At 55.3% G+C, this 24,511-nt stretch overlaps 3 protein-coding genes across 4 annotated transcripts in view; all 3 read left to right on the top strand.

Annotated features, from left to right (window-relative positions):
* Positions 1 to 1,323: 1,323 nt before the first annotated feature.
* Positions 1,324 to 6,301, top strand: snrpb (small nuclear ribonucleoprotein polypeptides B and B1). 2 transcript variants are annotated; one of them, XM_083940985.1, is made up of 7 exons: positions 1,324 to 1,443; positions 3,877 to 4,028; positions 5,247 to 5,358; positions 5,474 to 5,756; positions 5,846 to 5,971; positions 6,056 to 6,100; positions 6,171 to 6,301. In XM_083940985.1, exons 1-6 carry the CDS (start codon positions 1,441 to 1,443, stop codon positions 6,094 to 6,096), a joined length of 717 nt encoding a protein of 238 aa, XP_083797111.1. In that variant the 5' UTR covers positions 1,324 to 1,440; the 3' UTR covers positions 6,097 to 6,100; positions 6,171 to 6,301. The 2 variants fall into 2 exon arrangements, with proteins under 2 accessions (XP_083797111.1, XP_083797110.1); XM_083940984.1 differs by having other exon boundaries at positions 6,056 to 6,301.
* A 2,442-nt stretch (positions 6,302 to 8,743) lies between these two features.
* ctsa (cathepsin A) lies at positions 8,744 to 20,099 on the top strand. The gene is made up of 14 exons (XM_083940981.1): positions 8,744 to 8,910; positions 13,130 to 13,293; positions 13,372 to 13,483; positions 13,633 to 13,683; positions 15,484 to 15,570; positions 15,657 to 15,812; positions 15,963 to 16,142; positions 17,443 to 17,534; positions 17,607 to 17,685; positions 17,766 to 17,914; positions 17,991 to 18,066; positions 18,171 to 18,260; positions 19,701 to 19,802; positions 19,883 to 20,099. The coding sequence occupies exons 2-14, from the start codon at positions 13,130 to 13,132 to the stop codon at positions 19,964 to 19,966; spliced, it is 1,422 nt and encodes a 473-aa protein (XP_083797107.1). The 5' UTR covers positions 8,744 to 8,910; the 3' UTR covers positions 19,967 to 20,099.
* Positions 20,100 to 21,188: 1,089 nt separating this feature from the next.
* Positions 21,189 to 24,511, top strand: part of LOC310966400 (potassium voltage-gated channel subfamily KQT member 2-like) — a gene marked incomplete at both ends in the record, with an annotated part of 56,319 nt that continues 52,996 nt past the window's right edge. The window contains 4 exon segments of the mRNA XM_083940988.1: positions 21,189 to 21,363; positions 21,921 to 22,074; positions 22,175 to 22,265; positions 23,788 to 23,914. Coding sequence (XP_083797114.1) covers positions 21,189 to 21,363; positions 21,921 to 22,074; positions 22,175 to 22,265; positions 23,788 to 23,914 — 547 coding nt within the window.

The raw sequence follows: 24,511 nt of genomic DNA, 5'->3' as shown, positions 1-24,511 counted from the left end.
CTAAAACCTGTGCTAACGTTTCCCAAATGAGCTAAAACCTGTGCTAAAGTGTCCTAAACGAGCTAAAACCTGTGCTAACGTGTCCCAAATGAGCTAAACCTGTGCTAATGTGTCCCAAACGAGCTAAAACCTGTGCTAAAGTGTCCCAAACGAGCTAAAACCTGTGCTAAAGTGTCCCAAACGAGCTAAAACCTGTGCTGAAGTGGCCCAAACGAGCTAAAACCTGTGCTTAAGTGTCCTAAACGAGCTAAAACCTGTGCTAATGTGTCCCAAACGAGCTAAAACATGTGCTAAAGTGTCCTAAATGAGCTAAAACCTGTGCTAAAGTGTCCCAAACGAGCTAAAACCTGTGCTAATGTGTCCTAAACGAGCTAAAACCTGTGCTAAAGTGTCCTAAACGAGCTAAACCTGTGCTAAACTGTCCTAAACGAGCTAAAACCTGTGCTAAAGTGTCTTATAAGAGCTAGAACCTGTGCTAACGTGTCCTAAAAGAGCTCAAACCTGTGCTAATATGTCCCAAATGAGCTAAAACATGTGCTAACATGTCCTAAATGAGCTCGAACCCATGCTAAAGTGTCCCAAATGAGCTCAAACCTGTGCTAACGTGTCCTAAACGAGCTAAAACCTGTGGTAAAGTGTCCTAAACGAGCTAAAACCTGTGCTAAAGTGACCCAAACGATCTAAAACTTGTGCTAAAGTGTCCCAAACAAGCTCAAACCTGTGCTAAAGTGTCCTAAATGAGCTAAACCCTGTGGTAAAGTGTCCTAAACGAGCTAAACCTGTGCTAAAGTGTCCTAAACGAGCTAAAACCTGTGCTAAAGTGTCTTATAAGAGCTAGAACCTGTGCTAACGTGTCCTAAAAGAGCTCAAACCTGTGCTAATATGTCCCAAATGAGCTAAAACATGTGCTAACATGTCCTAAATGAGCTCGAACCCATGCTAAAGTGTCCCAAATGAGCTCAAACCTGTGCTAACGTGTCCTAAAAGAGCTAGAACCTGTGCTAAAGTGTCTTATAAGAGCTCAAACCTGTGCTAGCGTGTCCTAAACAAGCTAACACCTGTGCTAACGTGTCCTAAACGAGCGTAAACAGCACGCTGGTGACGTCATTAATAAATAAATAAAACATAAACCAATAAATAAAATAAATAACACTTTTCATAATGATGCAGTAATGTTTTTATTCAATAACAAATAAATAAATATTAATAAATAAAAAAAATAAAGCGGAGATTCAGGAGGTGACGAGTCTACGTCACTTCCCCCACAAGCTCGCTCCGACGCGCTAACGTCACTTCCTCCATACGCTCGCCCCGACGCCTTGACGTCACTTCCTGTGAACTCTTGATAAAGACGGGCCTGGCGGCGCAAACTCCGCGGGTCGAATTTTTTTTGGTTTGTTTGGTGAATCCGTCCGAATCGGAGCCATCAGAACCGCAATCATGGTGAGTGTTGACCGGGCACGGAGCCCGCGGCCCCTCGGTGCCGGGACTCCGCACATTTATCTGAAGTTTACCCGGGTTTAGTGTGAAAAATGGCGGCAAAGAGCCGAAGCACCGTGATGGGTCTCGGTGCTGGTGGATACGCCACAAATCAGACCCATGCTCCGGCTAAACCCGAGTCTAACGTCGGTTAAACCCGGGTCTAACTTCGGTTAAACCCGAGTCTAACTTCGGTGTCGTCGGTTCGGTCCGTTAACGGGGTTCTGTTGTGTTAGCTGCCGTTAGACCCCGTTTGCTGCTGTTAGCCATTCGCCCCCGTTAGCTGCTGTTAGCCATTAGCCCCCGTTTGCTGCCGTTAGCCCCCGTTAGCTGCTGTTAGCCCCCGTTAGCTGCCGTTTGCTGCCGTTAGCCCCCGTTAGCTGCTCTTAGCCGTTAGCTGCTAGCTGCCCCCGGTGTTGTGGTGTGTTTGGTCCCCTGAATGAAAAGTCTCCGTGTTTGTTTTAAAAACGTTCCATTTAAGTTCGGTTTATTTTGAGTTAATCTTGAGTTTAACTTCGGTTAAACTCGAGTCTAACTTCGGTTTATCTCCGGTGTCGTCGGTGCGGTCCGTTAACGGGGTTCTGGTGTGTTAGCCCCCGTTAGCTGCCGTTAGCCCCCGTTAGCACCCCCCCGGTGTTATGGTGTGTTTGGTCTCCGGAATGAAAAGTTATACCGGGTCACGTTTACCGGGCTGACGCGGTCACATTTACCGGGCTGACGCGGTCGCATTTACCCGGCTGACGCGGTCACTTCTACCCGACCGACGCGGTCACTTCTACCGGGCTGACGCGGTCACTTTTACCGGGCTGAGGCGGTCGCTTCTACCGGGCTGAGGCGGTCACATTTACCGGGCTGAGGCGGTCACATTTACCGGGCTGAGGCGGTCACATTTACCGGGCTGAGGCGGTCACTTTTACCGGGCTGAGGCGGTCACTTTTACCGGGCTGAGGCCGTCACATATACCGGGCCGACGCGGTCACTTTTACGGGGCCGGACCCGGGGTTCTGCCGCTGTAGCCTCGCTAGCTTAATTAGCCTCGTTAGCTTCCACAACAGACACGAAGCAGCTAACGGGACCAAAACAAGTCATTACACCGTTTTATTATTATTTATTAATTGTTTATATGACACGAGCTTCGTTAATAAATGTGTAAATATGAAATATTATAAATAAATACTAAAATATTAAACATAAATGTCACTGAGGACCGACGTTGGTCACACGTCCCAGCGCCCGTTAGCCTCGTTAGCTTCCTTAGCCTCGTTAGCTTCCTTAGCCTCGTTAGCTTCTTTAGCTTATCCCCGTATCCCGCGCGCTCCCGGTCTCAGCCCACGCGCGCGCGCACACACACACACGTGATGTTCACCCCTCATAACCCATTGAACCGGGTTCACGCGTGGGGCGCGACACACGGAGCTAAGCTAACGAGGCTAACTGCTCTTGTTTGGAGTTTGAAAGGGCGGCCATCTTTGATTCTCAGCGTCACATCCTGTTTAACATTACATTGGCTGGTGTCTCCCTAACCTCTCATCTGATTGGCCGGTGCGTCTCTAAGCTCTCCTCTGATTGGCCGGTGCCTAAACCCTCTGCTAAAGTGTCCTAAACGAGCTGAAACCTGTGCTAAAGTGTCCTAAACAAGCTAAAACCTTTACTAACATGTCCCAAAAGAGCTCAAACCTGTGCTAACATGTCCCAAAAGAGCTAAAACCTGTGTTAAAGTGCCCCAAACGAGCTAAAAACCTGTGCTAAAGTGTCCTAAACGAGCTAAAACCTGTGCTAAACGAGCTGAAACCTGAGCTAAAGTGTCCCAAACGAGCTAAAACCTGTGCTAAAGTGCCCCAAACGAGCTAAAACCTGTGCTAAAGTGTCCTAAACGAGCTGAAACCTGTGCTAAACGAGCTGAAACCTGTGCTAAACGAGCTGAAACCTGTGCTAAAGTGTCCTAAACAAGCTAAAACCTGTGCTAACATGTCCCAAAAGAGCTAAAACCTGTGCTAAAGTGTCCTAAACGAGCTCAAACCTGTGCTAAAGTGTCCTAAACGAGCTAAAACCTGTGCTAAAGTGTCCCAAAAGAGCTAAAACCTGTGCTAAACGAGCTGAAACCTGTGCTAAAGTGTCCTAAACAAGCTAAAACCTGTTCTAACATGTCCTAAACAAGCTAATACCTGTGCTAAAGTGTCCTAAACAAGCTGTGATTGGCTGGTGCGTCTCTAACCTCTCCTCTGATTGGCCGGTGCGTCTCTCTAACTCTCTCCTGTGATTGGCTGGTGCGTCTCTCTCACCTCTCCTGTGATTGGCTGGTGCGTCTCTCTCACCTCTCCTCTGATTGGCCGCTGTCTCTAACCCTCTCCTGTGATTGGCCGCTGTCTCTAACCCTCTCCTGTGATTGGCTCCCAGACGGTGGGGAAGAGCAGCAAGATGCTGCAGCACATCGACTTCCGGATGAGGTGCATCCTCCAGGACGGACGCATCTTCATCGGCACGTTCAAGGCCTTCGACAAACACATGAACCTGATCCTGTGCGACTGCGACGAGTTCAGGAAGATCAAGTGGGTCACCTGTGTGTGTGTGTGTGTGTCCCCGTGTCCTGATGCATGCTGGGTACAGAGCCCCGTGTGTGTCCTGTCTTCCTGTCTCAGCTTCTTCCTGTCTCGCTCACTTCCTGTCTCGCTCACTTCCTGTCTCTGTCACTTCTATATTTATATCCTGGGTACAGAGCCCCGTGTGTGTCCTGTCTCTGTCACTTCCTGTCTCAGTCACTTCCTGTTTTTAGCTACTTCCTGTCTCAGTCACTTCCTGTTTTTAGCTACTTCCTGTCTCAGTCACTTCCTGTTTTTAGCTACTTCCTGTTTCAGCTACTTCCTGTTTCAGCTTCTTCCTGTCTCGGTCACTTCCTGTCTCGCTCAATCCTGTCTCGGTCACTTCCTGTCTCGGTCACTTCCTGTCTCGGTCGCTTCCTGTCTCCGTCGCTTCCTGTCTCCGTCGCTTCCTGTCTCCGTCGCTTCCTGTCTCAGTCACTTCTATATTTATATCCTGGGTACAGAGCCCCGTGTCCTGATGCATGCTGGGTACAGAGCCCCGTGTGTGTGTGTGTCCTGATGCATGCTGGGTACAGAGCCCCGTGTGTGTGTGTGTGTGTCCTCTGATGGATGCTGGGTACAGAGCCCCGTGTGTGTGTGTGTGTCCTCTGATGGATGCTGGGTACAGAGCCCCGTGTGTGTGTGTGTGTCCTCTGATGGATGCTGGGTACAGAGCCCCCCCCCCCCGTGTGTGTGTGTGTGTCCTCTGATGGATGCTGGGTACACAGCCCCGTGTGTGTGTGTGTGTGTGTCCTGATGCATGCTGGGTACAGAGCCCCGTGTCCTGATGCATGCTGGGTACAGAGCCCCGTGTCCTGATGCATGCTGGGTACAGAGCCCCGTGTCCTGATGCATGCTGGGTACAGAGCCCCGTGTCCTGATGCATGCTGGGTACAGAGCCCCGTGTCCTGATGCATGCTGGGTACAGGGTCCCGTGTCCTGATGCATGCTGGGTACAGAGCCCCGTGTCCTGATGCATGCTGGGTACAGAGCCCCGTGTCCTGATGCATGCTGGGTACAGAGCCCCGTGTCCTGATGCATGCTGGGTACAGAGCCCCGTGTCCTGATGCATGCTGGGTACAGAGCCCCGTGTCCTGATGCATGCTGGGTACAGAGCCCCGTGTCCTGATGCATGCTGGGTACAGAGCCCCGTGTCCTGATGCATGCTGGGTATTTTGTGTGTTCCAGGCCCAAGAACTCGAAGCAGCCGGAGCGCGAGGAGAAGCGGGTCCTGGGTCTGGTCCTGCTGCGGGGGGAGAACCTGGTCTCCATGACGGTGGAGGGCCCGCCCCCTAAAGACGTGAGTGACAGCTCCGTGTGGTGATGATGTCACAACCCTGCATGATGATGTCATAGCCTCTGTATGGTGGTGATGATGTCACAGCCCCCGTCTCTTCTTCTTCTCCTCTCCTCAGACGGGCATCGCTCGCGTCCCGTTGGCCGGCGTGGCCGGAGGCCCCGGCGTGGGCCGCGCGGCGGGCCGCGGCGTCCCCGCCGGCGCCCCCATGCCCCAGGCCCCGGCCGGCCTGGCGGGCCCCGTGCGAGGCGTGGGCGGGCCCTCGCAGCAGGTGATGACCCCCCAGGGCCGCGGGACGGTGGCGGCCGCCGCGGCCGGAGCGAGCATCGCCGGGGCGCCCACTCAGTACCCGCCGGGCCGCGGAGCCCCGCCCCCCATGGGCCGAGGAGCCCCGCCTCCAGGTGACGTCGGTGTCTGAGTGACAGCTGTTTAAACCCCCCACCCAACCCCCCCCTCTTTGTCTCACCTCTCCTCTGATTGGCTCTCACAGGGATGATGGGCCCGCCCCCGGGCATGCGCCCCCCCATGGGTCCCCCAATGGGGATGCCCCCGGGCCGTGGCGCCCCGATGGGGATGCCACCCCCAGGAATGAGGCCGCCGCCCCCCGGCATGCGAGGTGAGCTGTTACCACGGCGACGGCTTTTGCTCTGTCACCACGGCGCCCGTTTTTAACGACCCCCCCTGTGACCTTCTGTTTCAGGACCGCCGCCTCCAGGGATGAGGCCGCCGCCCCGGCCCTGAGGAGGCTCCGCCCCCTCCAGGGATGAGGCCCCGCCCCCTCCAGGGATGAGGCCCCGCCCCCTGACCATGAGGAGGCCCCGCCCCCTCCAGGGATGATGCCCCGCCCCCTGACCATGAGGAGGCTCCGCCCCCTTGTTCGGCTGCTGTACAGATGCGTTTTTTATCTGTTTTTGTGTTTTTTTAAATAAAGTTTCCTCAGTTCAGACGTCTCTGTGGTTTCTATGGCAACCGGTGTTCAGTTACATTCATAACAACAGTTCTCATAACGGACGGACGGACGGACGAGACCCCGTGGAGGACGGACGGACGCGGCCCCGTGGAGGACGGATGTCTGTAAACATGATTAAAGAGGAACAGCAGGATTATGATTATTGTTGTTGCAGCATCACTTCCTGTCTCAGTCACTTCCTGTTTCAGCTACTTCCTGTCTCAGTCACTTCCTGTTTCAGCTACTTCCTGTCTCAGTCACTTCCTGTTTTAGCTACTTCCTGTCTCAGTCACTTCCTGTTTCGGTCACTTTCTGTATCCGTCACTTCCTGTCTCGGTCACTTCCTGTCTTGGTCACTTTCTGTATCCGTCACTTCCTGTCTCAGTCTCTTCCTGTTTTAGCTACTTCCTGTCTCAGTCACTTCCTTTTTAAGCTACTTCCTGTCTCAGTCTTTTCCTGTCTCAGTCACTTCCTTTTTAAGCTACTTCCTGTCTCTTTCTATTTAAGCTGCTTCCTGTCTCAGTTGATTCCTGTTTAAGCTACTTCCTGTCTCTTTCTATTTAAGCTACTTCCTGTCTCAGTCTCTTCCTATTTCAGCTACTTCCTGTCTCGGTCACTTCCTATTTCAGCTACTTCCTGTCTCGGTCACTTCCTGTCTGTCACTTCCTGTGTCCGTCACTTCCTGTTTCGGTCACTTCCTGTTTCGGTCACTTCCTGTCTCAGTCACTTCCGGTGTCCGTCACTTCCTGTCTCAGTCACTTCCTGTCTCAGTCACTTCCTGTCTCAGTCACTTCCTGTCTCAGTCACTTCTATATTTATATATTTTAATATTTCTATAACTTTATAAACGTGCCGGTCACTTCCTGTCTCAGTCACTTCCTGTCTCAGTCACTTCCTGTCTCAGTCACTTCTATATTTATATATTTTAATATTTCTATAACTTTATAAACGTGTCAGTCACTTCCTGTCTCAGTCACTTCCTGTCTCAGTCTCTTCTTGTCTCCGTCACTTCCTGTCTCAGCTACTTCCTGTCTCAGTCACTTCCTTTCTCAGCTACTTCCTGTCTCAGTCTTTTCCTGTTTCAGCTACTTCCTGTCTCAGTCACTTCCTTTTTCAGCTACTTCCTGTCTCAGTCTCTTCCTGTTTCAGCTACTTCCTGTCTCAGTCTCTTCCTGTCTCAGTCTTCCTGTTTCAGTCTCTTCCTATTTCAGCTACTTCCTGTCTCAGTCTCTTCCTGTCTCAGCTACTTCCTGTCCCAGTCACTTCCTGTTTCAGCTACTTCCTGTCTCAGTCTCTTTCTGTTTCAGCTACTTCCTGTCTCAGTCTCTTCCTGTTTCAGCTACTTCCTGTCTCAGCTATTTCCTGTCTTAGTCTCTTAGGGTTGCTACTTCCTGTCTCAGTCTCTTCCTGTTTTAGCTACTTCCTGTCCGTCACTTCCCGTCTCAGTCACTTCCTGTCTCAGTCTCTTCCCTTGTCCGTCACTTCCTGTCTCAGTCTCTTCCTGTCTCAGTCTCTTCCCTTGTCCGTCACTTCCTGTCTCAGTCACTTCCTGTCTCAGTCACTTCCTGTCTCAGTCACTTCTATATTTATATATTTTAATATTTCTATAACTTTATAAACGTCTCAGTCACTTCCTGTGTCAGTCACTTCCTGTCTCAGTCTCTTCCTGTTTCAGCTACTTCCTGTCTCAGCTATTTCCTGTCTTAGTCTCTTAGGGTTGCTACTTCCTGTCTCAGTCTCTTCCTGTTTTAGCTACTTCCTGTCCGTCACTTCCTGTCTCAGTCTCTTCCTGTCTCAGTCACTTCTATATTTATATATTTTAATATTTCTATAACTTTATAAACGTCTCAGTCACTTCCTGTCTCCGTCACTTCCTGTCTCAGTCACTTCCTGTCTCAGTCTCTTCCTGTCTCAGTCACTTCCTGTTTCAGCTACTTCCTGTTTCAGTCACTTCTATATTTATATATTTTAATATTTCTATAACTTTATAAACGTCTCAGTCACTTCCTGTCTCAGTCACTTCCTGTGTCAGTCACTTCCTGTCTCAGTCACTTCCTGTGTCAGTCACTTCCTGTCTCAGTCACTTCTATATTTATATATTTTAATATTTCTATAACTTTATAAATGTCTCAGTCACTTCCTGTCTCAGTCACTTCCTGTGTCAGTCACTTCCTGTCTCAGTCACTTCCTGTCTCAGTCACTTCTATATTTATATATTTTAATATTTCTATAACTTTATAAACGTGTCAGTCACTTCCTGTCTCAGTCACTTCCTGTCTTAGTCACTTCCTGTCTCCGTCACTTCCTGTCCCCGTCACTTCCTGTGTCAGTCACTTCCTGTGTCCGTCACTTCCTGTCCCCGTCACTTCCTGTCCCCGTCACTTCCTGTCTCCGTCACTTCCTGTCAGCAGCTGCTCTCACTCATAAACTCCGGTTCTGTCAAACAAACAAAGACGGGGCGCCACGTGACCGGCCTGACGTCACTGACCCGCGTCATGTGAGCGCTGTCACGTGACTGCTGTCATGTGACCTGCAGTGAGTATAAATGCTGCAGTCACGCGCTTCACCTGCTCAAGAGAACAACAGGTGAAACAAACAAAACAAAGGTGAGTGGCGCGCTTTAGCCGTTTATGCTAGCCGTTAGCCTCTAGCTGTTAGCCCCGTTAGCTTCTAGCTGTTAGCCGCGTTAGCCTCTAGCCGTTAGCCTCTCGCTGTTAGCCGCGTTAGCCTCTAGCAAACCTGTTTCCGGGTTCTAAACACAACCTGAGGCTTTAAAGCTAAAGTTAAACTCGAGTTAAACCGGAGTTAGAGCTGGTTTAAACTGTTAAACCGGAGTTAGAGCTGGTTTAAACTGTTAAACTGGAGTTAGAGCTGGTTTAAACTGTTAAACTGGAGTTAGAGCTGGTTTTAACTGGTAAACCCGAGTTAGAGCTGGTTTGAACTGTTAAACCCGAGTTAGAGCTGGTTTTAACTGCGTTAAACCTGAGTTAGAGCTGGTTTGAACTGTTAAACCCGAGTTAGAGCTGGTTTTAACTGCGTTAAACCTGAGTTAGAGCTGGTTTGAACTGTTAAACCGGAGTTAGAGCTGGTTTAAACTGTTAAACCGGAGTTAGAGCTGGTTTAAACTGTTAAACTGGAGTTAGAGCTGGTTTAAACTGTTAAACTGGAGTTAGAGCTGGTTTTAACTGGTAAACCCGAGTTAGAGCTGGTTTGAACTGTTAAACCCGAGTTAGAGCTGGTTTTAACTGCGTTAAACCTGAGTTAGAGCTGGTTTGAACTGTTAAACCCGAGTTAGAGCTGGTTTGAACTGTTAAACTCGAGTTAGAGCTGGTTTGAACTGTTAAACTCGAGTTAGAGCTGGTTTTAACTGTGTTAAACTCGAGTTAGAGCTGGTTTTAACTGAGTTAAACTCGAGTTAGAGCTGGTTTGAACTGTGTTAAACTCGAGTTAGAGCTGGTTTGAACTGTGTTAAACTCGAGTTAGAGCTGGTTTGAACTGTGTTAAACCCGAGTTAGAGCTGGTTTGAACTGTGTTAAACCCGAGTTAGAGCTGGTTTGAACTGCGTTAAACTGGAGTTAGAGCTGGTTTGAACTGCGTTAAACTGGAGTTAGAGCTGGTTTTAACTGATAAACTGGAGTTAGAGCTGGTTTTAACTGTGTTAAACCTGAGTTAGAGCTGGTTTTAACTGTGTTAAACCTGAGTTAGAGCTGGTTTTAACTGTGTTAAACCCGAGTTAGAGCTGGTTTCAACTGTTAAACTGGAGTTAGAGCTGGTTTCAACTGTTAAACTGGAGTTAGAGCTGGTTTCAACTGCGTTAAACCCGAGTTAGAGCTGGTTTTAACTGCGTTAAACCCGAGTTAGAGCTGGTTTTAACTGCGTTAAACCCGAGTTAGAGCTGGTTTGAACTGCGTTAAACCCGAGTTAGAGCTGGTTTGAACTGCGTTAAACCCGAGTTAGAGCTGGTTTGAACTGCGTTAAACCCGAGTTAGAGCTGGTTTGAACTGCGTTAAACCCGAGTTAGAGCTGGTTTGAACTGCGTTAAACCCGAGTTAGAGCTGGTTTGAACTGCGTTAAACCCGAGTTAGAGCTGGTTTGAACTGCGTTAAACCCGAGTTAGAGCTGGTTTGAACTGCGTTAAACCCGAGTTAGAGCTGGTTTGAACTGCGTTAAACCCGAGTTAGAGCTGGTTTGAACTGCGTTAAACCCGAGTTAGAGCTGGTTTGAACTGCGTTAAACCCGAGTTAGAGCTGGTTTGAACTGCGTTAAACCCGAGTTAGAGCTGGTTTGAACTGCGTTAAACCCGAGTTAGAGCTGGTTTGAACTGCGTTAAACCCGAGTTAGAGCTGGTTTGAACTGCGTTAAACCCGAGTTAGAGCTGGTTTGAACTGCGTTAAACCCGAGTTAGAGCTGGTTTGAACTGCGTTAAACCCGAGTTAGAGCTGGTTTGAACTGCGTTAAACCCGAGTTAGAGCTGGTTTGAACTGCGTTAAACCCGAGTTAGAGCTGGTTTGAACTGCGTTAAACCCGAGTTAGAGCTGGTTTGAACTGCGTTAAACCCGAGTTAGAGCTGGTTTGAACTGCGTTAAACCCGAGTTAGAGCTGGTTTGAACTGCGTTAAACCCGAGTTAGAGCTGGTTTGAACTGCGTTAAACCCGAGTTGGAGCTGGTTTGATCTGCGTTAAACCTGAGTTGGAGCTGGTTTGAACTGCGTTAAACCTGAGTTGGAGCTGGTTTGAACTGCGTTAAACCTGAGTTGGAGCTGGTTTGAACTGCGTTAAACCTGAGTTAGAGCTGGTTTGAACTGCGTTAAACCTGAGTTGGAGCCGGTTTGAACTGCGTTAAACCTGAGTTGGAGCCGGTTTGAACTGCGTTAAACCTGAGTTGGAGCCGGTTTGAACTGCGTTAAACCTGAGTTGGAGCCGGTTTGAACTGCGTTAAACCTGAGTTGGAGCCGGTTTGAACTGCGTTAAACCTGAGTTGGAGCCGGTTTGAACTGCGTTAAACCTGAGTTGGAGCCGGTTTGAACTGCGTTAAACCTGAGTTGGAGCCGGTTTGAACTGCGTTAAACCTGAGTTGGAGCCGGTTTGAACTGCGTTAAACCTGAGTTGGAGCCGGTTTGAACTGCGTTAAACCTGAGTTGGAGCCGGTTTGAACTGCGTTAAACCTGAGTTGGAGCCGGTTTGAACTGCGTTAAACCTGAGTTGGAGCCGGTTTGAACTGCGTTAAACCTGAGTTGGAGCCGGTTTGAACTGCGTTAAACCTGAGTTGGAGCCGGTTTGAACTGCGTTAAACCCGAGTTGGAGCCGGTTTGAACTGCGTTAAACCCGAGTTGGAGCCGGTTTGAACTGCGTTAAACCCGAGTTGGAGCCGGTTTGAACTGCGTTAAACCCGAGTTGGAGCCGGTTTGAACTGCGTTAAACCCGAGTTGGAGCCGGTTTGAACCCGAGTTGGAGCTTGTTTGAACCCGAGTTGGAGCTTGTTTGAACCCGAGTTGGAGCTTGTTTGAACCCGAGTTGGAGCTTGTTTGAACCCGAGTTGGAGCTTGTTTGAACCCGAGTTGGAGCTTGTTTGAACCCGAGTTGGAGCTTGTTTGAACCCGAGTTGGAGCTTGTTTGAACCCGAGTTGGAGCTTGTTTGAACCCGAGTTGGAGCTTGTTTGAACCCGAGTTGGAGCTTGTTTGAACCCGAGTTGGAGCTTGTTTGAACCCGAGTTGGAGCTTGTTTGAACCCGAGTTGGAGCTTGTTTGAACCCGAGTTGGAGCTTGTTTGAACCCGAGTTGGAGCTTGTTTGAACCCGAGTTGGAGCTTGTTTGAACCCGAGTTGGAGCTTGTTTGAACCCGAGTTGGAGCTTGTTTGAACCCGAGTTGGAGCTTGTTTGAACCCGAGTTGGAGCTTGTTTGAACCCGAGTTGGAGCTTGTTTGAACCCGAGTTGGAGCTTGTTTGAACCCGAGTTGGAGCTTGTTTGAACCCGAGTTGGAGCTTGTTTGAACCCGAGTTGGAGCTTGTTTGAACCCGAGTTGGAGCTTGTTTGAACCCGAGTTGGAGCTTGTTTGAACCCGAGTTGGAGCTTGTTTGAACCCGAGTTGGAGCTTGTTTGAACCCGAGTTGGAGCTTGTTTGAACCCGAGTTGGAGCTTGTTTGAACCCGAGTTGGAGCTTGTTTGAACCCGAGTTGGAGCTTGTTTGAACCCGAGTTGGAGCTTGTTTGAACCCGAGTTGGAGCTTGTTTGAACCCGAGTTGGAGCTTGTTTGAACCCGAGTTGGAGCTTGTTTGAACCCGAGTTGGAGCTTGTTTGAACCCGAGTTGGAGCTTGTTTGAACCCGAGTTAGAGCTTGTTTGAACCCGAGTTAGAGCCGTTTTTACTGTGTTAAACCTGAGTTAGAGCTTGTTTGAATCCGAGTCGGCGCTGGTTTGAATCCGAGTCGGCGCTGGTTTGAATCCGAGTCGGCGCTGGTTTGAATCCGAGTCGGCGCTGGTTTGAATCCGAGTCGGCGCTGGTTTGAATCCGAGTCGGCGCTGGTTTGAATCCGAGTCGGCGCTGGTTTGAACCCGAGTCGGCGCTGGTTTGAACCCGAGTCGGCGCTGGTTTGAACCCGAGTCGGCGCTGGTTTGAACCCGAGTCGGCGCTTGTTTGAACCCGAGTCGGCGCTTGTCTGAACCCGAGTCGGCGCTTGTCTGAACCCGAGTCGGCGCTTGTCTGAACCCGAGTCGGCGCTTGTCTGAACCCGAGTCGGCGCTTGTCTGAACCCGAGTTAGAGCTCGTTTGAACTGCTTCTCCCAGTGGATCTCACGCTGCCGATGTCACTTCCTGTCGTGCCTTCAGATGCAGCTGCTGGTGTTGTGTCACTTCCTGTTGCACCTCCTCGGCGCCGACGCGGCGCCGGCTGCCGACGAGGTCACGTACCTGCCGGGGCTCCAGAAGCAACCGGGCTTCAGGCACTACTCCGGCTACCTGAGCGCCGCCGCCGGCACGCACCTGCACTACTGGTACACACACACACACACACACACACACACACACGTGTACACACACACACGCTAACCCGTGGTTGTTGGCGGTCGCAGGTTCGTGGAGTCGCAGAAGAAGCCGGCGTCGGACCCCGTGGTGCTGTGGTTGAACGGCGGCCCCGGCTGCAGCTCTCTGGACGGACTGCTGACGGAACACGGACCCTTCCTGGTGGGTCGGCATCACGCCGGTGACATCACGGCGGCGCCGGTGACATCACGGCGGCGCCGGTGACATCACGGCGGCGCCGGTGACATCACGGCGGCGCCGGTGACTTCACGGCGCCGACCCCCCCCGTTAACCTCTGACCTCTGTTTCAGATCCAGGATGACGGAGCTACGCTGCAGTACAACCCCTACTCCTGGAATAAGGTGCGTTCAGGTGCACCTTAAGGAGACACGGGGGTCACGGGTCCGGTAGACGTGGGTCCGGTAGACGTGGGTCTGGTAGACGCGGGTCTGGTAGTCCGGTAGACGTGGGTCTGGTAGTCCGGTAGACGTGGGTCTGGTAGTCCGGTAGACGTGGGTCTGGTAGACGCGGGTCTGGTAGTCCGGTAGACGGGGGTCCGGTAGACGTGGGTCTGGTAGTCCGGTAGACGTGGGTCTGGTAGTCCGGTAGACGTGGGTCTGGTAGTCCGGTAGACGCGGGTCCGGTAGACGGGTAGGTAGACGCGGGTCCGGTAGACGGGTAGGTAGACGCGGGTCCGGTAGACGGGTAGGTAGACGCGGGTCCGGTAGACGGGTAGGTAGACGCGGGTCCGGTAGACGGGTAGGTAGACGCGGGTCCGGTAGACGGGTAGGTAGACGCGGGTCCGGTAGACGGGTAGGTAGACGCGGGTCCGGTAGACGGGTAGGTAGACGCGGGTCCGGTAGACGGGTAGGTAGACGCGGGTCCGGTAGACGGGTAGGTAGACGCGGGTCCGGTAGACGGGTAGGTAGACGCGGGTCCGGTAGACGGGTAGGTAGACGTGGGTCCGGTAGACGTGGGTCCGGTAGACGGGTAGACGCGGGTCCGGTAGACGGGTAGGTAGACGTGGGTCCAGTAGACGGGTAGACGTGGGTCCGGTAGACGTGGGTCCGGTAGACGGGTAGACGCGGGTCCGGTAGACGGGTAGACGCGGGTCCGGTAGACGGGTAGACGCGGGTCCGGTAGACGGGTAGACGCGGGTCCGGTAGACGGGTAGACGCGGGTCCGGTAGACGGGTAGACGCGGGTCCGGTAGACGGGTAGACGCGGGTCCGGTAGTCCGGTAGACGTGGGTCCGGTAGACGGGTAGACGTGGGTCCGGTGGGTCCGGTAGACGCGGGTCCGGTAGGTTGGTTGGTAGACGCACGAGGGGCCGGTTGGTTGCTTGGTTGGTTGATAGGTAGACGCACGAGGGTCCGGTCTGTTGGTTGGTTGACGTAGACCTGGGTCACGGAGCTGTTTGGTTGGTTGGTTGGTTGGTTGGTAGGTAGACGTAGACCTGGGTCTTAGGGCTGGTTGGTTGGTTGGTAGGTAGACGCGGGTCCGGTTGGTTGGTTGGTTGGTAGGTAGACGCACGAGGGACCGGTTGGTTGGTTGGTTGGTTGGCGTAGACCTGGGTCTCGGAGCTGGTTGGTTGGTTGGTTGGTAGGTTGGTTGGTTGGTAGGTAGACACACGAGGGTCCGGTTGGTTAGTTGGTTGGTTGGTTAGTTGGTTGGTTGACGCACGAGGGGCCGGTTGGTTGGTTGGTAGGTAGGTAGACGCACGAGGGGCCGGTTGGTTGGTTGGTTGGTTGGTTGGTTGGTAGCTTGACGTAGACCTAGGTCACTTGGTTGGTTGGTTGGTAGGCGTAGACCTGGGTCTTGGGGCTGGTTGGTTGGTTGGTTGGTTGGCGTAGACCTGGGTCTCGGAGTTGGTTGGTTGGTTGGTTGGTTGGTTGGTTGGTAGACGTAGACCTGGGTCTCGGGGCTGGTTGGTTGGTTGGTTGGTTGGTTGGTTGGTTGGCGTAGACCTGGGTCTCGGGGCTGGTTGGCTGGTTGGTTGGCGTAGACCTGGGTCTCGGGGCTGGTTGGCTGGTTGGTTGGCGTAGACCTGGGACTCGGGGCTGGTTGGTTGGTTGGTTGGTTGGTTGGTTGGTTGGTTGGTTGGTTGGTTGGTTGGCGTAGACCTGGGTCTCGGGGCTGATCGGTTCTCCGTCTTCCGGGCAGATCGCTAACGTCCTGTACCTGGAGTCCCCGGCGGGGGTCGGCTTCTCCTACTCCGACGACAAGAAGTATGCGACCAACGACACCGAGGTGAGCGCCGCCGCAACGCCTGAACTCCCCCCACCCCCCTGACCCCCCTCCGGCGTTCAGGCGTTGACGGCGTCCTTCCTCCGCAGGTGTCCATGAACAACTACCTCGCCCTGAAGGAGTTCTTCCGGCTCTTCCCGGAGTTCAGTGCCAACCGGCTCTTCCTGACCGGCGAGAGCTACGGCGGGATCTACATCCCCACGCTCGCCGAGCGGGTGATGGAGGACGCCGGACTCAACCTGCAGGTACCACCAGGAACCGGCTAGCTAGCTAGCTAGCTAGCTAGTTGGTGCCTCGGCGGAAGGGGGCGTAGACCCGGTAGCCGGTTCTGATCGGCGTAGGGAGCTTCTGCCGTGGCCCCCGATGCTAACGTTAGCGTGTTTCCTGTCCCGCAGGGCGTCGCCGTTGGAAACGGGATGTCGAGTTACGAGATGAACGACAACTCGCTGGTGTACTTCGCGTACTACCACGGACTCCTGGGGGGTCGCCTGTGGGGGGAGCTGCAGGCGTTCTGCTGCGCCGGCGGCGGGACCTGCAACTTCTACAACAACCAGGACCAGAACTGCTCCGCCTGCGTGAGTCCCCCGACTGCGCCGTAGTGGTCTCCTGGTTCAGGTGCGCCCCGGTGGTCTCCTGGTTCAGGTGCGCCCCGGGGTGTCTCCTGGTTCAGGTGCGCCCCGGGGTGTCTCCTGGTTCAGGTGCGCCCCGGTGTCTCTCCTGGTTCAGGTGCGCCCCGGTGTCTCTCCTGGTTCAGGTGCGCCCCGGTGTCTCTCCTGGTTCAGGTGCGCCCCGGTGTCTCTCCTGGTTCAGGTGCGCCCCGGTGTCTCTCCTGGTTCAGGTGCGCCCCGGCGGTCTCCTGGTTCAGGTGCACCCCGGTGGTCTCCTGGTTCAGGTGCGCCCCGGCGTCTCCTGGTTCAGGTGCGCCCCCGGTGTCTCCTGGTTCAGGTGCGCCCCCGGTGTCTCCTGGTTCAGGTGCGCCCCCGGCGTCTCCTGGTTCAGGTGCGCCCCCGGCGTCTCCTGGTTCAGGTGCGCCCCGGTGTCTCCTGGTTCAGGTGCGCCCCCGGTGTCTCCTGGTTCAGGTGCGCCCCGGTGTCTCCTGGTTCAGGTGCGCCCCGGTGTCTCTCCTGGTTCAGGTGCGCCCCGGCGGTCTCCTGGTTCAGGTGCGCCCCGGTGTCTCTCCTGGTTCAGGTGCGCCCCGGTGTCTCTCCTGGTTCAGGTGCGCCCCGGTGTCTCTCCTGGTTCAGGTGCGCCCCGGGGGGGTCTCCTGGTTCAGGTGCGCCCCGGGCGTCTCTCCTGGTTCAGGTGCGCCCCGGCGTCTCTCCTGGTTCAGGTGCGCCCCGGTGTCTCTCCTGGTTCAGGTGCGCCCCGGTGTCTCTCCTGGTTCAGGTGCGCCCCGGTGTCTCTCCTGGTTCAGGTGCGCCCCGGTGTCTCTCCTGGTTCAGGTGCGCCCCGGTGTCTCTCCTGGTTCAGGTGCGCCCCGGTGTCTCTCCTGGTTCAGGTGCGCCCCGGTGTCTCTCCTGGTTCAGGTGCGCCCCGGGTGTCTCCTGGTTCAGGTGCGCCTTGGCGTCTCCTGGTTCAGGTGCGCCTTGGCGTCTCCTGGTTCAGGTGCGCCCCGGCGTCTCTCCTGGTTCAGGTGCGCCCCGGCGTCTCTCCTGGTTCAGGTGCGCCCCGGCGGGGTCTCCTGGTTCAGGTGCGCCCTGGGGGTCTCCTGGTTCAGGTGCGCCCTGGGGGTCTCCTGGTTCAGGTGCACCCCCGGTGTCTCCTGGTTCAGGTGCGCCCCGGTGGTCTCCTGGTTCAGGTGCGCCCCGGCGGTCTCCTGGTTCAGGTGCGCCCCGGCGGTCTCCTGGTTCAGGTCTCTCTGGTCTTGTTCCGCAGCTGTCGGAGGTCCAGGACATCGTCTACAGCTCGGGTCTGAACATGTACAACCTGTACGCCCCCTGTCCCGGCGGAGTCCGCCAGAGAGTTAGGTAGGTTGACCTTTGACCCTTGAGCCGGTGCGGCGACCCCCCCAGGTGTAGTGACCTCCCTTGTGTCCTCAGCGTCGAAGGGGGGCAGCTGGTGATCCGAGACCTGGGGAACTCCTTCCTCAACCACCGGTGGACTCAACTGTGGAACCAGGTGAGTCCAGAGTCCGCCGGCGGAGTTCTCCCCCCTCCCCCCCGGCGGCTCGGTACAAACCTCCCCCTCTGACCCCGCAGAAGCTCCGAGGTCTGGCGTCGCTGCACCTGTCCGTGCGCCTCGACCCCCCCTGCACCAACTCCACCCCCTCCACCCTCTACCTCAACAACGCGCTGGTACGCGCCGCCTTGCACATCAGCCCCGCGGCGCTGGACTGGGTCATCTGCAGGTACCGCACCTGAAACGCACCTGAATCGGTCGGTCCGCCGGCTCCGGTGGTCTAAGTCCTTTGTTTTGCGTCGCAGCTCCGAGGTGAACCTGAACTACGGGCGCCTCTACCTGGACGTCCGGACCCAGTACCTGAAGCTCCTGTCGGCGCTGGTCAGTGAACGCACCACACCTGCGCTTCTGTGATTGGCTGTCGGCGAGTGGGCGTGGCTTGTGGGTGGGGGCGTGTCCTAATTCTGAGTGTGTCTCCTCCGCAGAAGTACCGGGTCCTGGTGTACAACGGGGACGTGGACATGGCGTGCAACTTCATGGGGGACGAGTGGTTCGTGGAGTCTCTGCACCAGCAGGTAGCTATCGACCAATCAGGGGCTCCGGCTGTGACCGGCAGCCAATCGCACGGAGGGACGGACACGCGTCGCTAAAAAACACCCGATCCACCTCATCCGGCGGCCCCCGGCGTGTGTTGGCGGACTCTGGCGTGCGTCGGCGGTGTCTCTGGCGTGCGTCGGCGGTGTCTCTGGCGTGCGTCGGCGGTGTCTCTGGCGTGCGTCGGCGGTGTCTCTGGCGTGCGTTGGCGGCGTTGACCTCCCCGTCCCTCTGGCGTGCGTTGACCTCTCCGTGTCTCTGCCGTGCAACGGCGTGCGTCGACCTCCTCATGGTGTCTTCGGCGTCTCCGGCGTGCGGCGGCGTTTCCGGCGTGCGTTGACTTCTCTGTGTCTCTGCCGTGCGTCGGCGACTTGTGGTGTCTCTGCCGTGCGGCAGCGGCATCTCCGGCGTGCGTCGACCTCCTCATGATGTCTCCGGCGTGCGGCGGCGGCGTCTCCGGCGTGCGTTGACCTCCCCGTGTTTCCGGCGTGCGTCGGCCTCTGGCGTGCGTTGGCCTCTGGTGTGCGTTGACCTCCCCGTGTTTCCGGCGTGCGTCGGCCTCTGGCGTGCGTTGGCCTCTGGCGTGCGCCGACCGTCTCCGTTTCACTAGCGTGAGGCGGCGGCGTCTCCGGCGTGCGTTGACTCCTCTGTGTCTCTGGCGTGCGTCGGCGTGCGTCGACCTCCTCATGGTGTCTCCGGCGTGCGCCGGCGTCTCCGGCGTGCGTCGGCGGCGGCGTTTCCAGCGTGCGTTGACTTCTCTGTGTCTCTGCCGTGCGTCGGCGACCTCGTGGTGTCTCTGGCGTGGGGCGGCGGCATCTCCGGCGTGCGTTGACCTTCTCCGTGTCTCTGGCGTGCGTCCTCCTCCTCTGGCGTGCGTCGGCGGCCTCTGGCGTGCGTCCTCCTCCTCTGGCGTGCGTCCTCCTCCTCTGGCGTGCGTCGGCGGCCTCTTGGCGTGCGTCATCAACCTCTGGCGTGCGTCGACCTCTCCGTGTCTCTAGCGTGCGTGCGTCGACCTCCCCGTGTCTCCGGCGTGCGTCGTCAGCGGCGTCTGGCGTGCGTCGACCTCCTCATGATGTCTCCGGCGTGCGGCGGCGTGCGGCGGCGTCTCCGGCGTGCGTTGACCTCCCCGTGTTTCCGGCGTGCGTTGACCTCCTCATGATGTCTCCGGTGTGCGTTGACCTTCTCCGTGTCTCTGGCGTGCGTGCGTGCGTTGACCTCTCCTTGTCTCCGGCGTGCGACGGCGTCTCCGGCGTGCGTTGACCTCCCCGTGTTTCCGGCGTGCGGCGTCTGGCGTGCGTCGGCCTCCTCATGATGTCTCCGGTGTGCGTCGGCGTCTCCGGCGTGCGTTGACCTCCCCGTGACTCTGGCGTGCGTCGGCGGCGGCGTCTCCGGCGTGCGTTGACCTTCTCCGTGTCTCTCAGGTGGAGGTCCAGCGGCGCCCGTGGCTCTACAGCGGCGACGGCGGTCGTCAGGTCGGCGGCTTCGTCAAAGAGTTCGACCACATCGCCTTCCTCACCGTTAAGGTAAGACGACGACGATGATGTCACTGTGGGCTGGTTTGGGGGCGGGGCTAACCTCTGACCTCTGACCTCTGACCCCTCAGGGTTCGGGTCACATGGTCCCGTCGGACAAACCGGCCGCAGCCTTCGCCATGTTCTCCAGGTTCCTCAGCGGGACGCCGTACTGACCCCTCCGGGCCGCCGTACCCCGGGTCCTTCACTGCCAATCGGCTCTCGGCCAATCACAGCGCTTCCCTCGGTGTTGCCGTGGGAACGAGCACTGACTTCCTGTTTGAGTGTAAATAAAGTTTTGATCCTGAACTGAATCCGTTTCCTGTTCCTCATTTAATGGTTCCAGCCTCTCTCTCTCTCTCTCGTCCGGTTGCTATGGTTACCGCTCTCCTCCGGTTGCTATGGTTACCGCTCTCCTCCGGTTGCCGTGGTTACCGCCCTCCTCCCCTCCGGTTGCCATGGAGACGGGCGGAGAGCAGAAGCGTGTTTTTTTTTTTTTTTTTTTCTCTCAGCTGATCAATAACCGCGGGTGACGTCATTCCACTTCCTGTTTGTGCCGGAAGTCCGCGAGAAAAAAAAAAAAACAGCTGATCAGCAAAAAAATCTGCCGCAGCTGCTGCGGTTCGTTCTTCATCCCGGTCCCGCTCCCGGTCCTGGTCCCGGTCCCGCTCCTGGTCCCGGTCCCGCTCCTGGTCCTGGTCCCGGTCCCGGTCCTGGTCCTCCCGGTCCCGGTCCTGCATCTGCTCCCGGTCTTCCTCCCCGCTCCTGGTCCTCCACCTCCCGGTCCTCATCCCCGCTCCCGGTCCTCCCCGCTCCCGGTCCTCCTCCCCGCTCCCGGTCCTCCTCCTCCCCGCTCCTGGTCCTCCTCCTCCCCGCTCCTGGTCCTCCTGCCGGTCCTCCTCCCCGCTCCTGGTCCTGGTCCTCCTCCCCGCTCCTCCTCCCCGCTCCCGCTTCTGGTCCTCCTCCCCGCTCCTCCTCCCGATCCCGGTCCTTCACCTCCCGCTCCTCCTCCCGATCCCGGTCCTTCACCTCCCGCTCCTCCTCCCGATCCCGGTCCTTCACCTCCCGCTCCTCCTCCCGATCCCGGTCCTTCACCTCCCGCTCCTCCTCCCCGCTCCTGGTCCTCCTCCTCCCCGCTCCTGGTCCTGGTCCTCCACCTCCCCGCTCCCGCTCCCGGTCCTCCACCTCCCGGTTCCTTGTCCCGGTCCTCCTCCCGCTCCTCCGGCCGGTCCTCCTCCCCGCTCCTGGTCCTCCTCCTCCCCGTTCCTTGTCCCGGTCCTCCCCGCTCCTCCTCCCGGTCCTCCCCGCTCCTCCGGCCGGCCTCGGTGCTCTGTCCGCGGGCCGTCCGCAGCGCTCTCTCCGCTCTCTCTCTCTCTCTCTCTCTCTCTTCTCTCCGTCATGGTGCAGAAATCCCGGAACGGCGGCGTGTTCCCCGGCGCTCAGGCCGACCACAAGAGGCTCAAGGTCGGCTTCGTGGGTCTGGCGCCGGGGGGGACTCCCGACACCGGGGGCACCGCGGAGCCCGGGGGCAACACCGAGACCAGCAGGGACGGAGCTCTGCTCATCACCCAGGGTAACACACACACACACACACACACACACACACACACACACACACACACACACACACACACACACACACACACACACACACACACACACACACACACACACACACAGGGTCACACACACACACACACACACACAGGGTCACACACACACACACACACACACAGGGTAACACACACACACACACACACACACACACACACACAGGGTCACACACACACACACACACAGGGTCACACACACAGGGTAACACACACACACACACACACACACACACACAGGGTCACACACACACACACACACACACACACACACAGGGTCACACACACACACACAGGGTAACACACACACACACACACACACACAGGTAGGGTAAAACACACACACATAGGGTAACACACACACACACACACACTCATGGTAACACACACACATGCGCACACACACACATGCAACCACGCACACACACACACACACACACACACACGCAACCACACACACACACACCTGTCCAGGTGAGTGGGCGGCTGTCACTCTCACCGCGTGTGTTTACCTGCGCAGGTGAGGGGGAGGGGCCTCGGCGGCGCCGCAGCAGCGTCTCGGGGGCCGGGCGGCGCCCCCCCAGGAGGAACGCCGTCTACCGCCGCCTGCAGAACTTCCTGTACAACGTCCTGGAGCGCCCGCGCGGCTGGGCCTTCGTGTACCACGCCTACGTGTGAGCGCCCGCCGTATGACCTCACGTTACAATGATGATGTCACTGATGATGTCACTCATACTGATGATGTCACTGATGATGTCACCGGTGATGTCACAGGTTCCTGCTGGTCTTCTCGTGCCTCGTGCTCTCCGTCTTCTCCACCATCCGGGAGTACGAGAAGAGCTCCGAGGACGCCCTCTACATCCTGGTAACGGCCCCCCGGACGCTGGTCCTGGGTCAGGTCTTCAGGAGGGGGGCAGATCCAGGGTCTGGTCCTGGGTCAGGTCTCAGGGGGGGGGCAGATCCAGGGTCTGGTCCTGGGTCAGGTCTCAGGGGGGGGGCAGATCCAGGGTCTGGTCCTGGGTCAGGTCTAAGGGGGGGGGCAGATCCAGGGTCTGGTCCTGGATCAGGTCTAAGGGGGGGCAGCAGATCGAGGGTCTGGTCCTGGATCTGACTGTTGTTGTTGTTGTTGTTGTTGTCGTTCTGACTGTTGTTTTTGTTGTTGTTGTTCTGACTGTTGTTGTTGTTGTGACTGTTGTCGTGGTGACTGTTGTCGTTGTCGGTGTTCTGACTGTTGTCGTCGTTGTTGTGACTGTTGTTGTGACTGTTGTTGTCCTGACTGTTGTTGTTGTTGTGACTGTTGTTGTTCTGACTGTTGTTGTTGTCGTTGTTCTGACTGTTGTTGTTGTCTTTAATATGACTGTTGTTGTTGTTGTTGTTGTTGTTCTGACTGTCGTTGTTGTGACTGTTGTTGTTGTTGATGTTCTGACTGTTGTTGTGTTGTTCTGACTGTTGTTGTGACTGTTGTTGTCATTGTTGTTGTTGTTCTTACTGTTGTTGTTGTTCTGACTGTTGTCGTTGTTGTTGTTGTGACTGTTGTTGTTGTCGTTGATCTGACTGTTGTTGTTGTTGTTGTTTTGACTATTGTTGTTGTTGTTCTGACTGTTGTTGTTGTTGTTGTGACTGTTATTGTCGTTGTTCCGACTGTTGTTGTTGTTGTTCTGACTGTTGTTGTTGTTGTTGTCGTTGTTGTCGTTGTTTTGACTGTTGTTGTTATCGTTGTTGTTGTCGTTGTTTTGACTGTTGTTCTTTATCGTTGTTGTTGTCGTGTTCTGACTGTAGTTGTTGTGGTTGTTGTGACTGTTGTCGTTGTTGTTGTGACTGTTGTTGTTGTGGTTGTTCTGACTGTTGTGGTTGTTCTGACTGTTGTTGTTGTTCTGACTGTTGTTGTTGTCGTTGTTCTGATTGTTGTTGTTGTTGTTCTGACTGTTGTTGTTGTCGTTGTTCTGACTGTTGTTGTTGTTGTTCTGACTGTTGTTGTTGTCGCTGTTCTGACTGTTGTTGTTGTTCTGACTGTTGTTGTTGTTCTGACTGTTGTCGTTGTTGTTGTTGTGACTGTTGTTGTTGTCATTGTTGTAGTTGTTGTTGTTGTTCTGACTGTTGTTGTCATTGTTGTGACTGTTGTTGGTGTTGTTGTTCTGACTGTTGTAGTTGTTGTTGTGACTGTTGTTGCTTTTGTTCTGACTGTCATTGTTCTGACTGTTGTTGTTGTCGTCGTTGTTGTTCTGACTGTTGTTGTTGTTCTGACTGTCGTTGTTGTTCTGACTGTTGTTGTTCTGACTGTTGTTGTTGTTCTGACTGTTGTTGTTGTTCTGACTGTTGTTGTTGTCGTTGTTCTGACTGTTGTTCTGACTGTTGTTGTGGTGGTCGTTGCCGTGGCGCTGTAACAGGAAGTGGTCACCATCGTGGTCTTTGGCGTGGAGTACCTGGTGCGACTGTGGGCGGCCGGCTGTTGTTGTCGTTACCGAGGCTGGAGAGGACGAGTGAAGTTCGCCAGGAAGCCGTTCTGCGTCATCGGTGGGTACCTGTCTCACTCTCTCTCTCACCTGTCTCACTCTCTCTCTCACCTGTCTGTCTCACTCTCACCTGTCTCACTCTCACCTGTCTCACTCTCTCTCACCTGTCTCACTCTCTCTCTCACCTGTCTGACTCTCTCTCACCTGTCTGTCTCTCACCTGTCTCACTCTCACCTGTCTCACTCTCTCTCACCTGTCTCTCTCTCACCTGTCTGTCTCACTCTCTCTCACCTGTCTGTCTGTCTCACCTGTCTCTCTCTCACCTGTCTCACTCTCACCTGTCTCACTCTCACCTGTCTCACTCACTCTCACCTGTCTCACTCTCTCTCACCTGTCTCTCTCTCTCTCACCTGTCTCACTCTCTCACCTGTCTGTCTCTCTCTCACCTGTCTGTCTCTCACCTGTCTCTCTCTCACCTGTCTCTCTCTCACCTGTCTGTCTCTCACCTGTCTCTCTCTCACCTGTCTCTCTCTCACCTGTCTCTCTCTCACCTGTCTCTCTCTCACCTGTCTCACTCTCTCTCACCTGTCTCTCTCTCTCTCACCTGTCTCACTCTCTCTCACCTGTCTCACTCTCTCTCTCACCTGTCTCACTCTCT

Source organism: Echiichthys vipera (assembly GCF_963691815.1).
Source record: "Echiichthys vipera genome assembly, contig: SCAFFOLD_44, whole genome shotgun sequence".
NCBI lineage: Eukaryota > Metazoa > Chordata > Actinopteri > Perciformes > Trachinidae > Echiichthys > Echiichthys vipera.
This window is presented reverse-complemented; position numbering and strand designations above follow the sequence as displayed.

Excerpts from the sequence above, each read along its gene's own strand:
- snrpb (XM_083940985.1), top strand. Across the intron at positions 5,359-5,473 it reads AGGGCCCGCCCCCTAAAGAC|ACGGGCATCGCTCGCGTCCC; the intron begins GTGAGTGACAGC and ends TCCTCTCCTCAG. Across the intron at positions 5,972-6,055 it reads GCCGCCCCCCGGCATGCGAG|GACCGCCGCCTCCAGGGATG; the intron begins GTGAGCTGTTAC and ends CTTCTGTTTCAG.
- ctsa (XM_083940981.1), top strand. The coding sequence starts at position 13,130 with ATGCAGCTGCTGGTGTTGTGTCACTTCCTGTTGCACCTCCTCGGCGCC. Across the intron at positions 13,294-13,371 it reads GGCACGCACCTGCACTACTG|GTTCGTGGAGTCGCAGAAGA; the intron begins GTACACACACAC and ends TGGCGGTCGCAG. Across the intron at positions 16,143-17,442 it reads ACCAGAACTGCTCCGCCTGC|CTGTCGGAGGTCCAGGACAT; the intron begins GTGAGTCCCCCG and ends CTTGTTCCGCAG.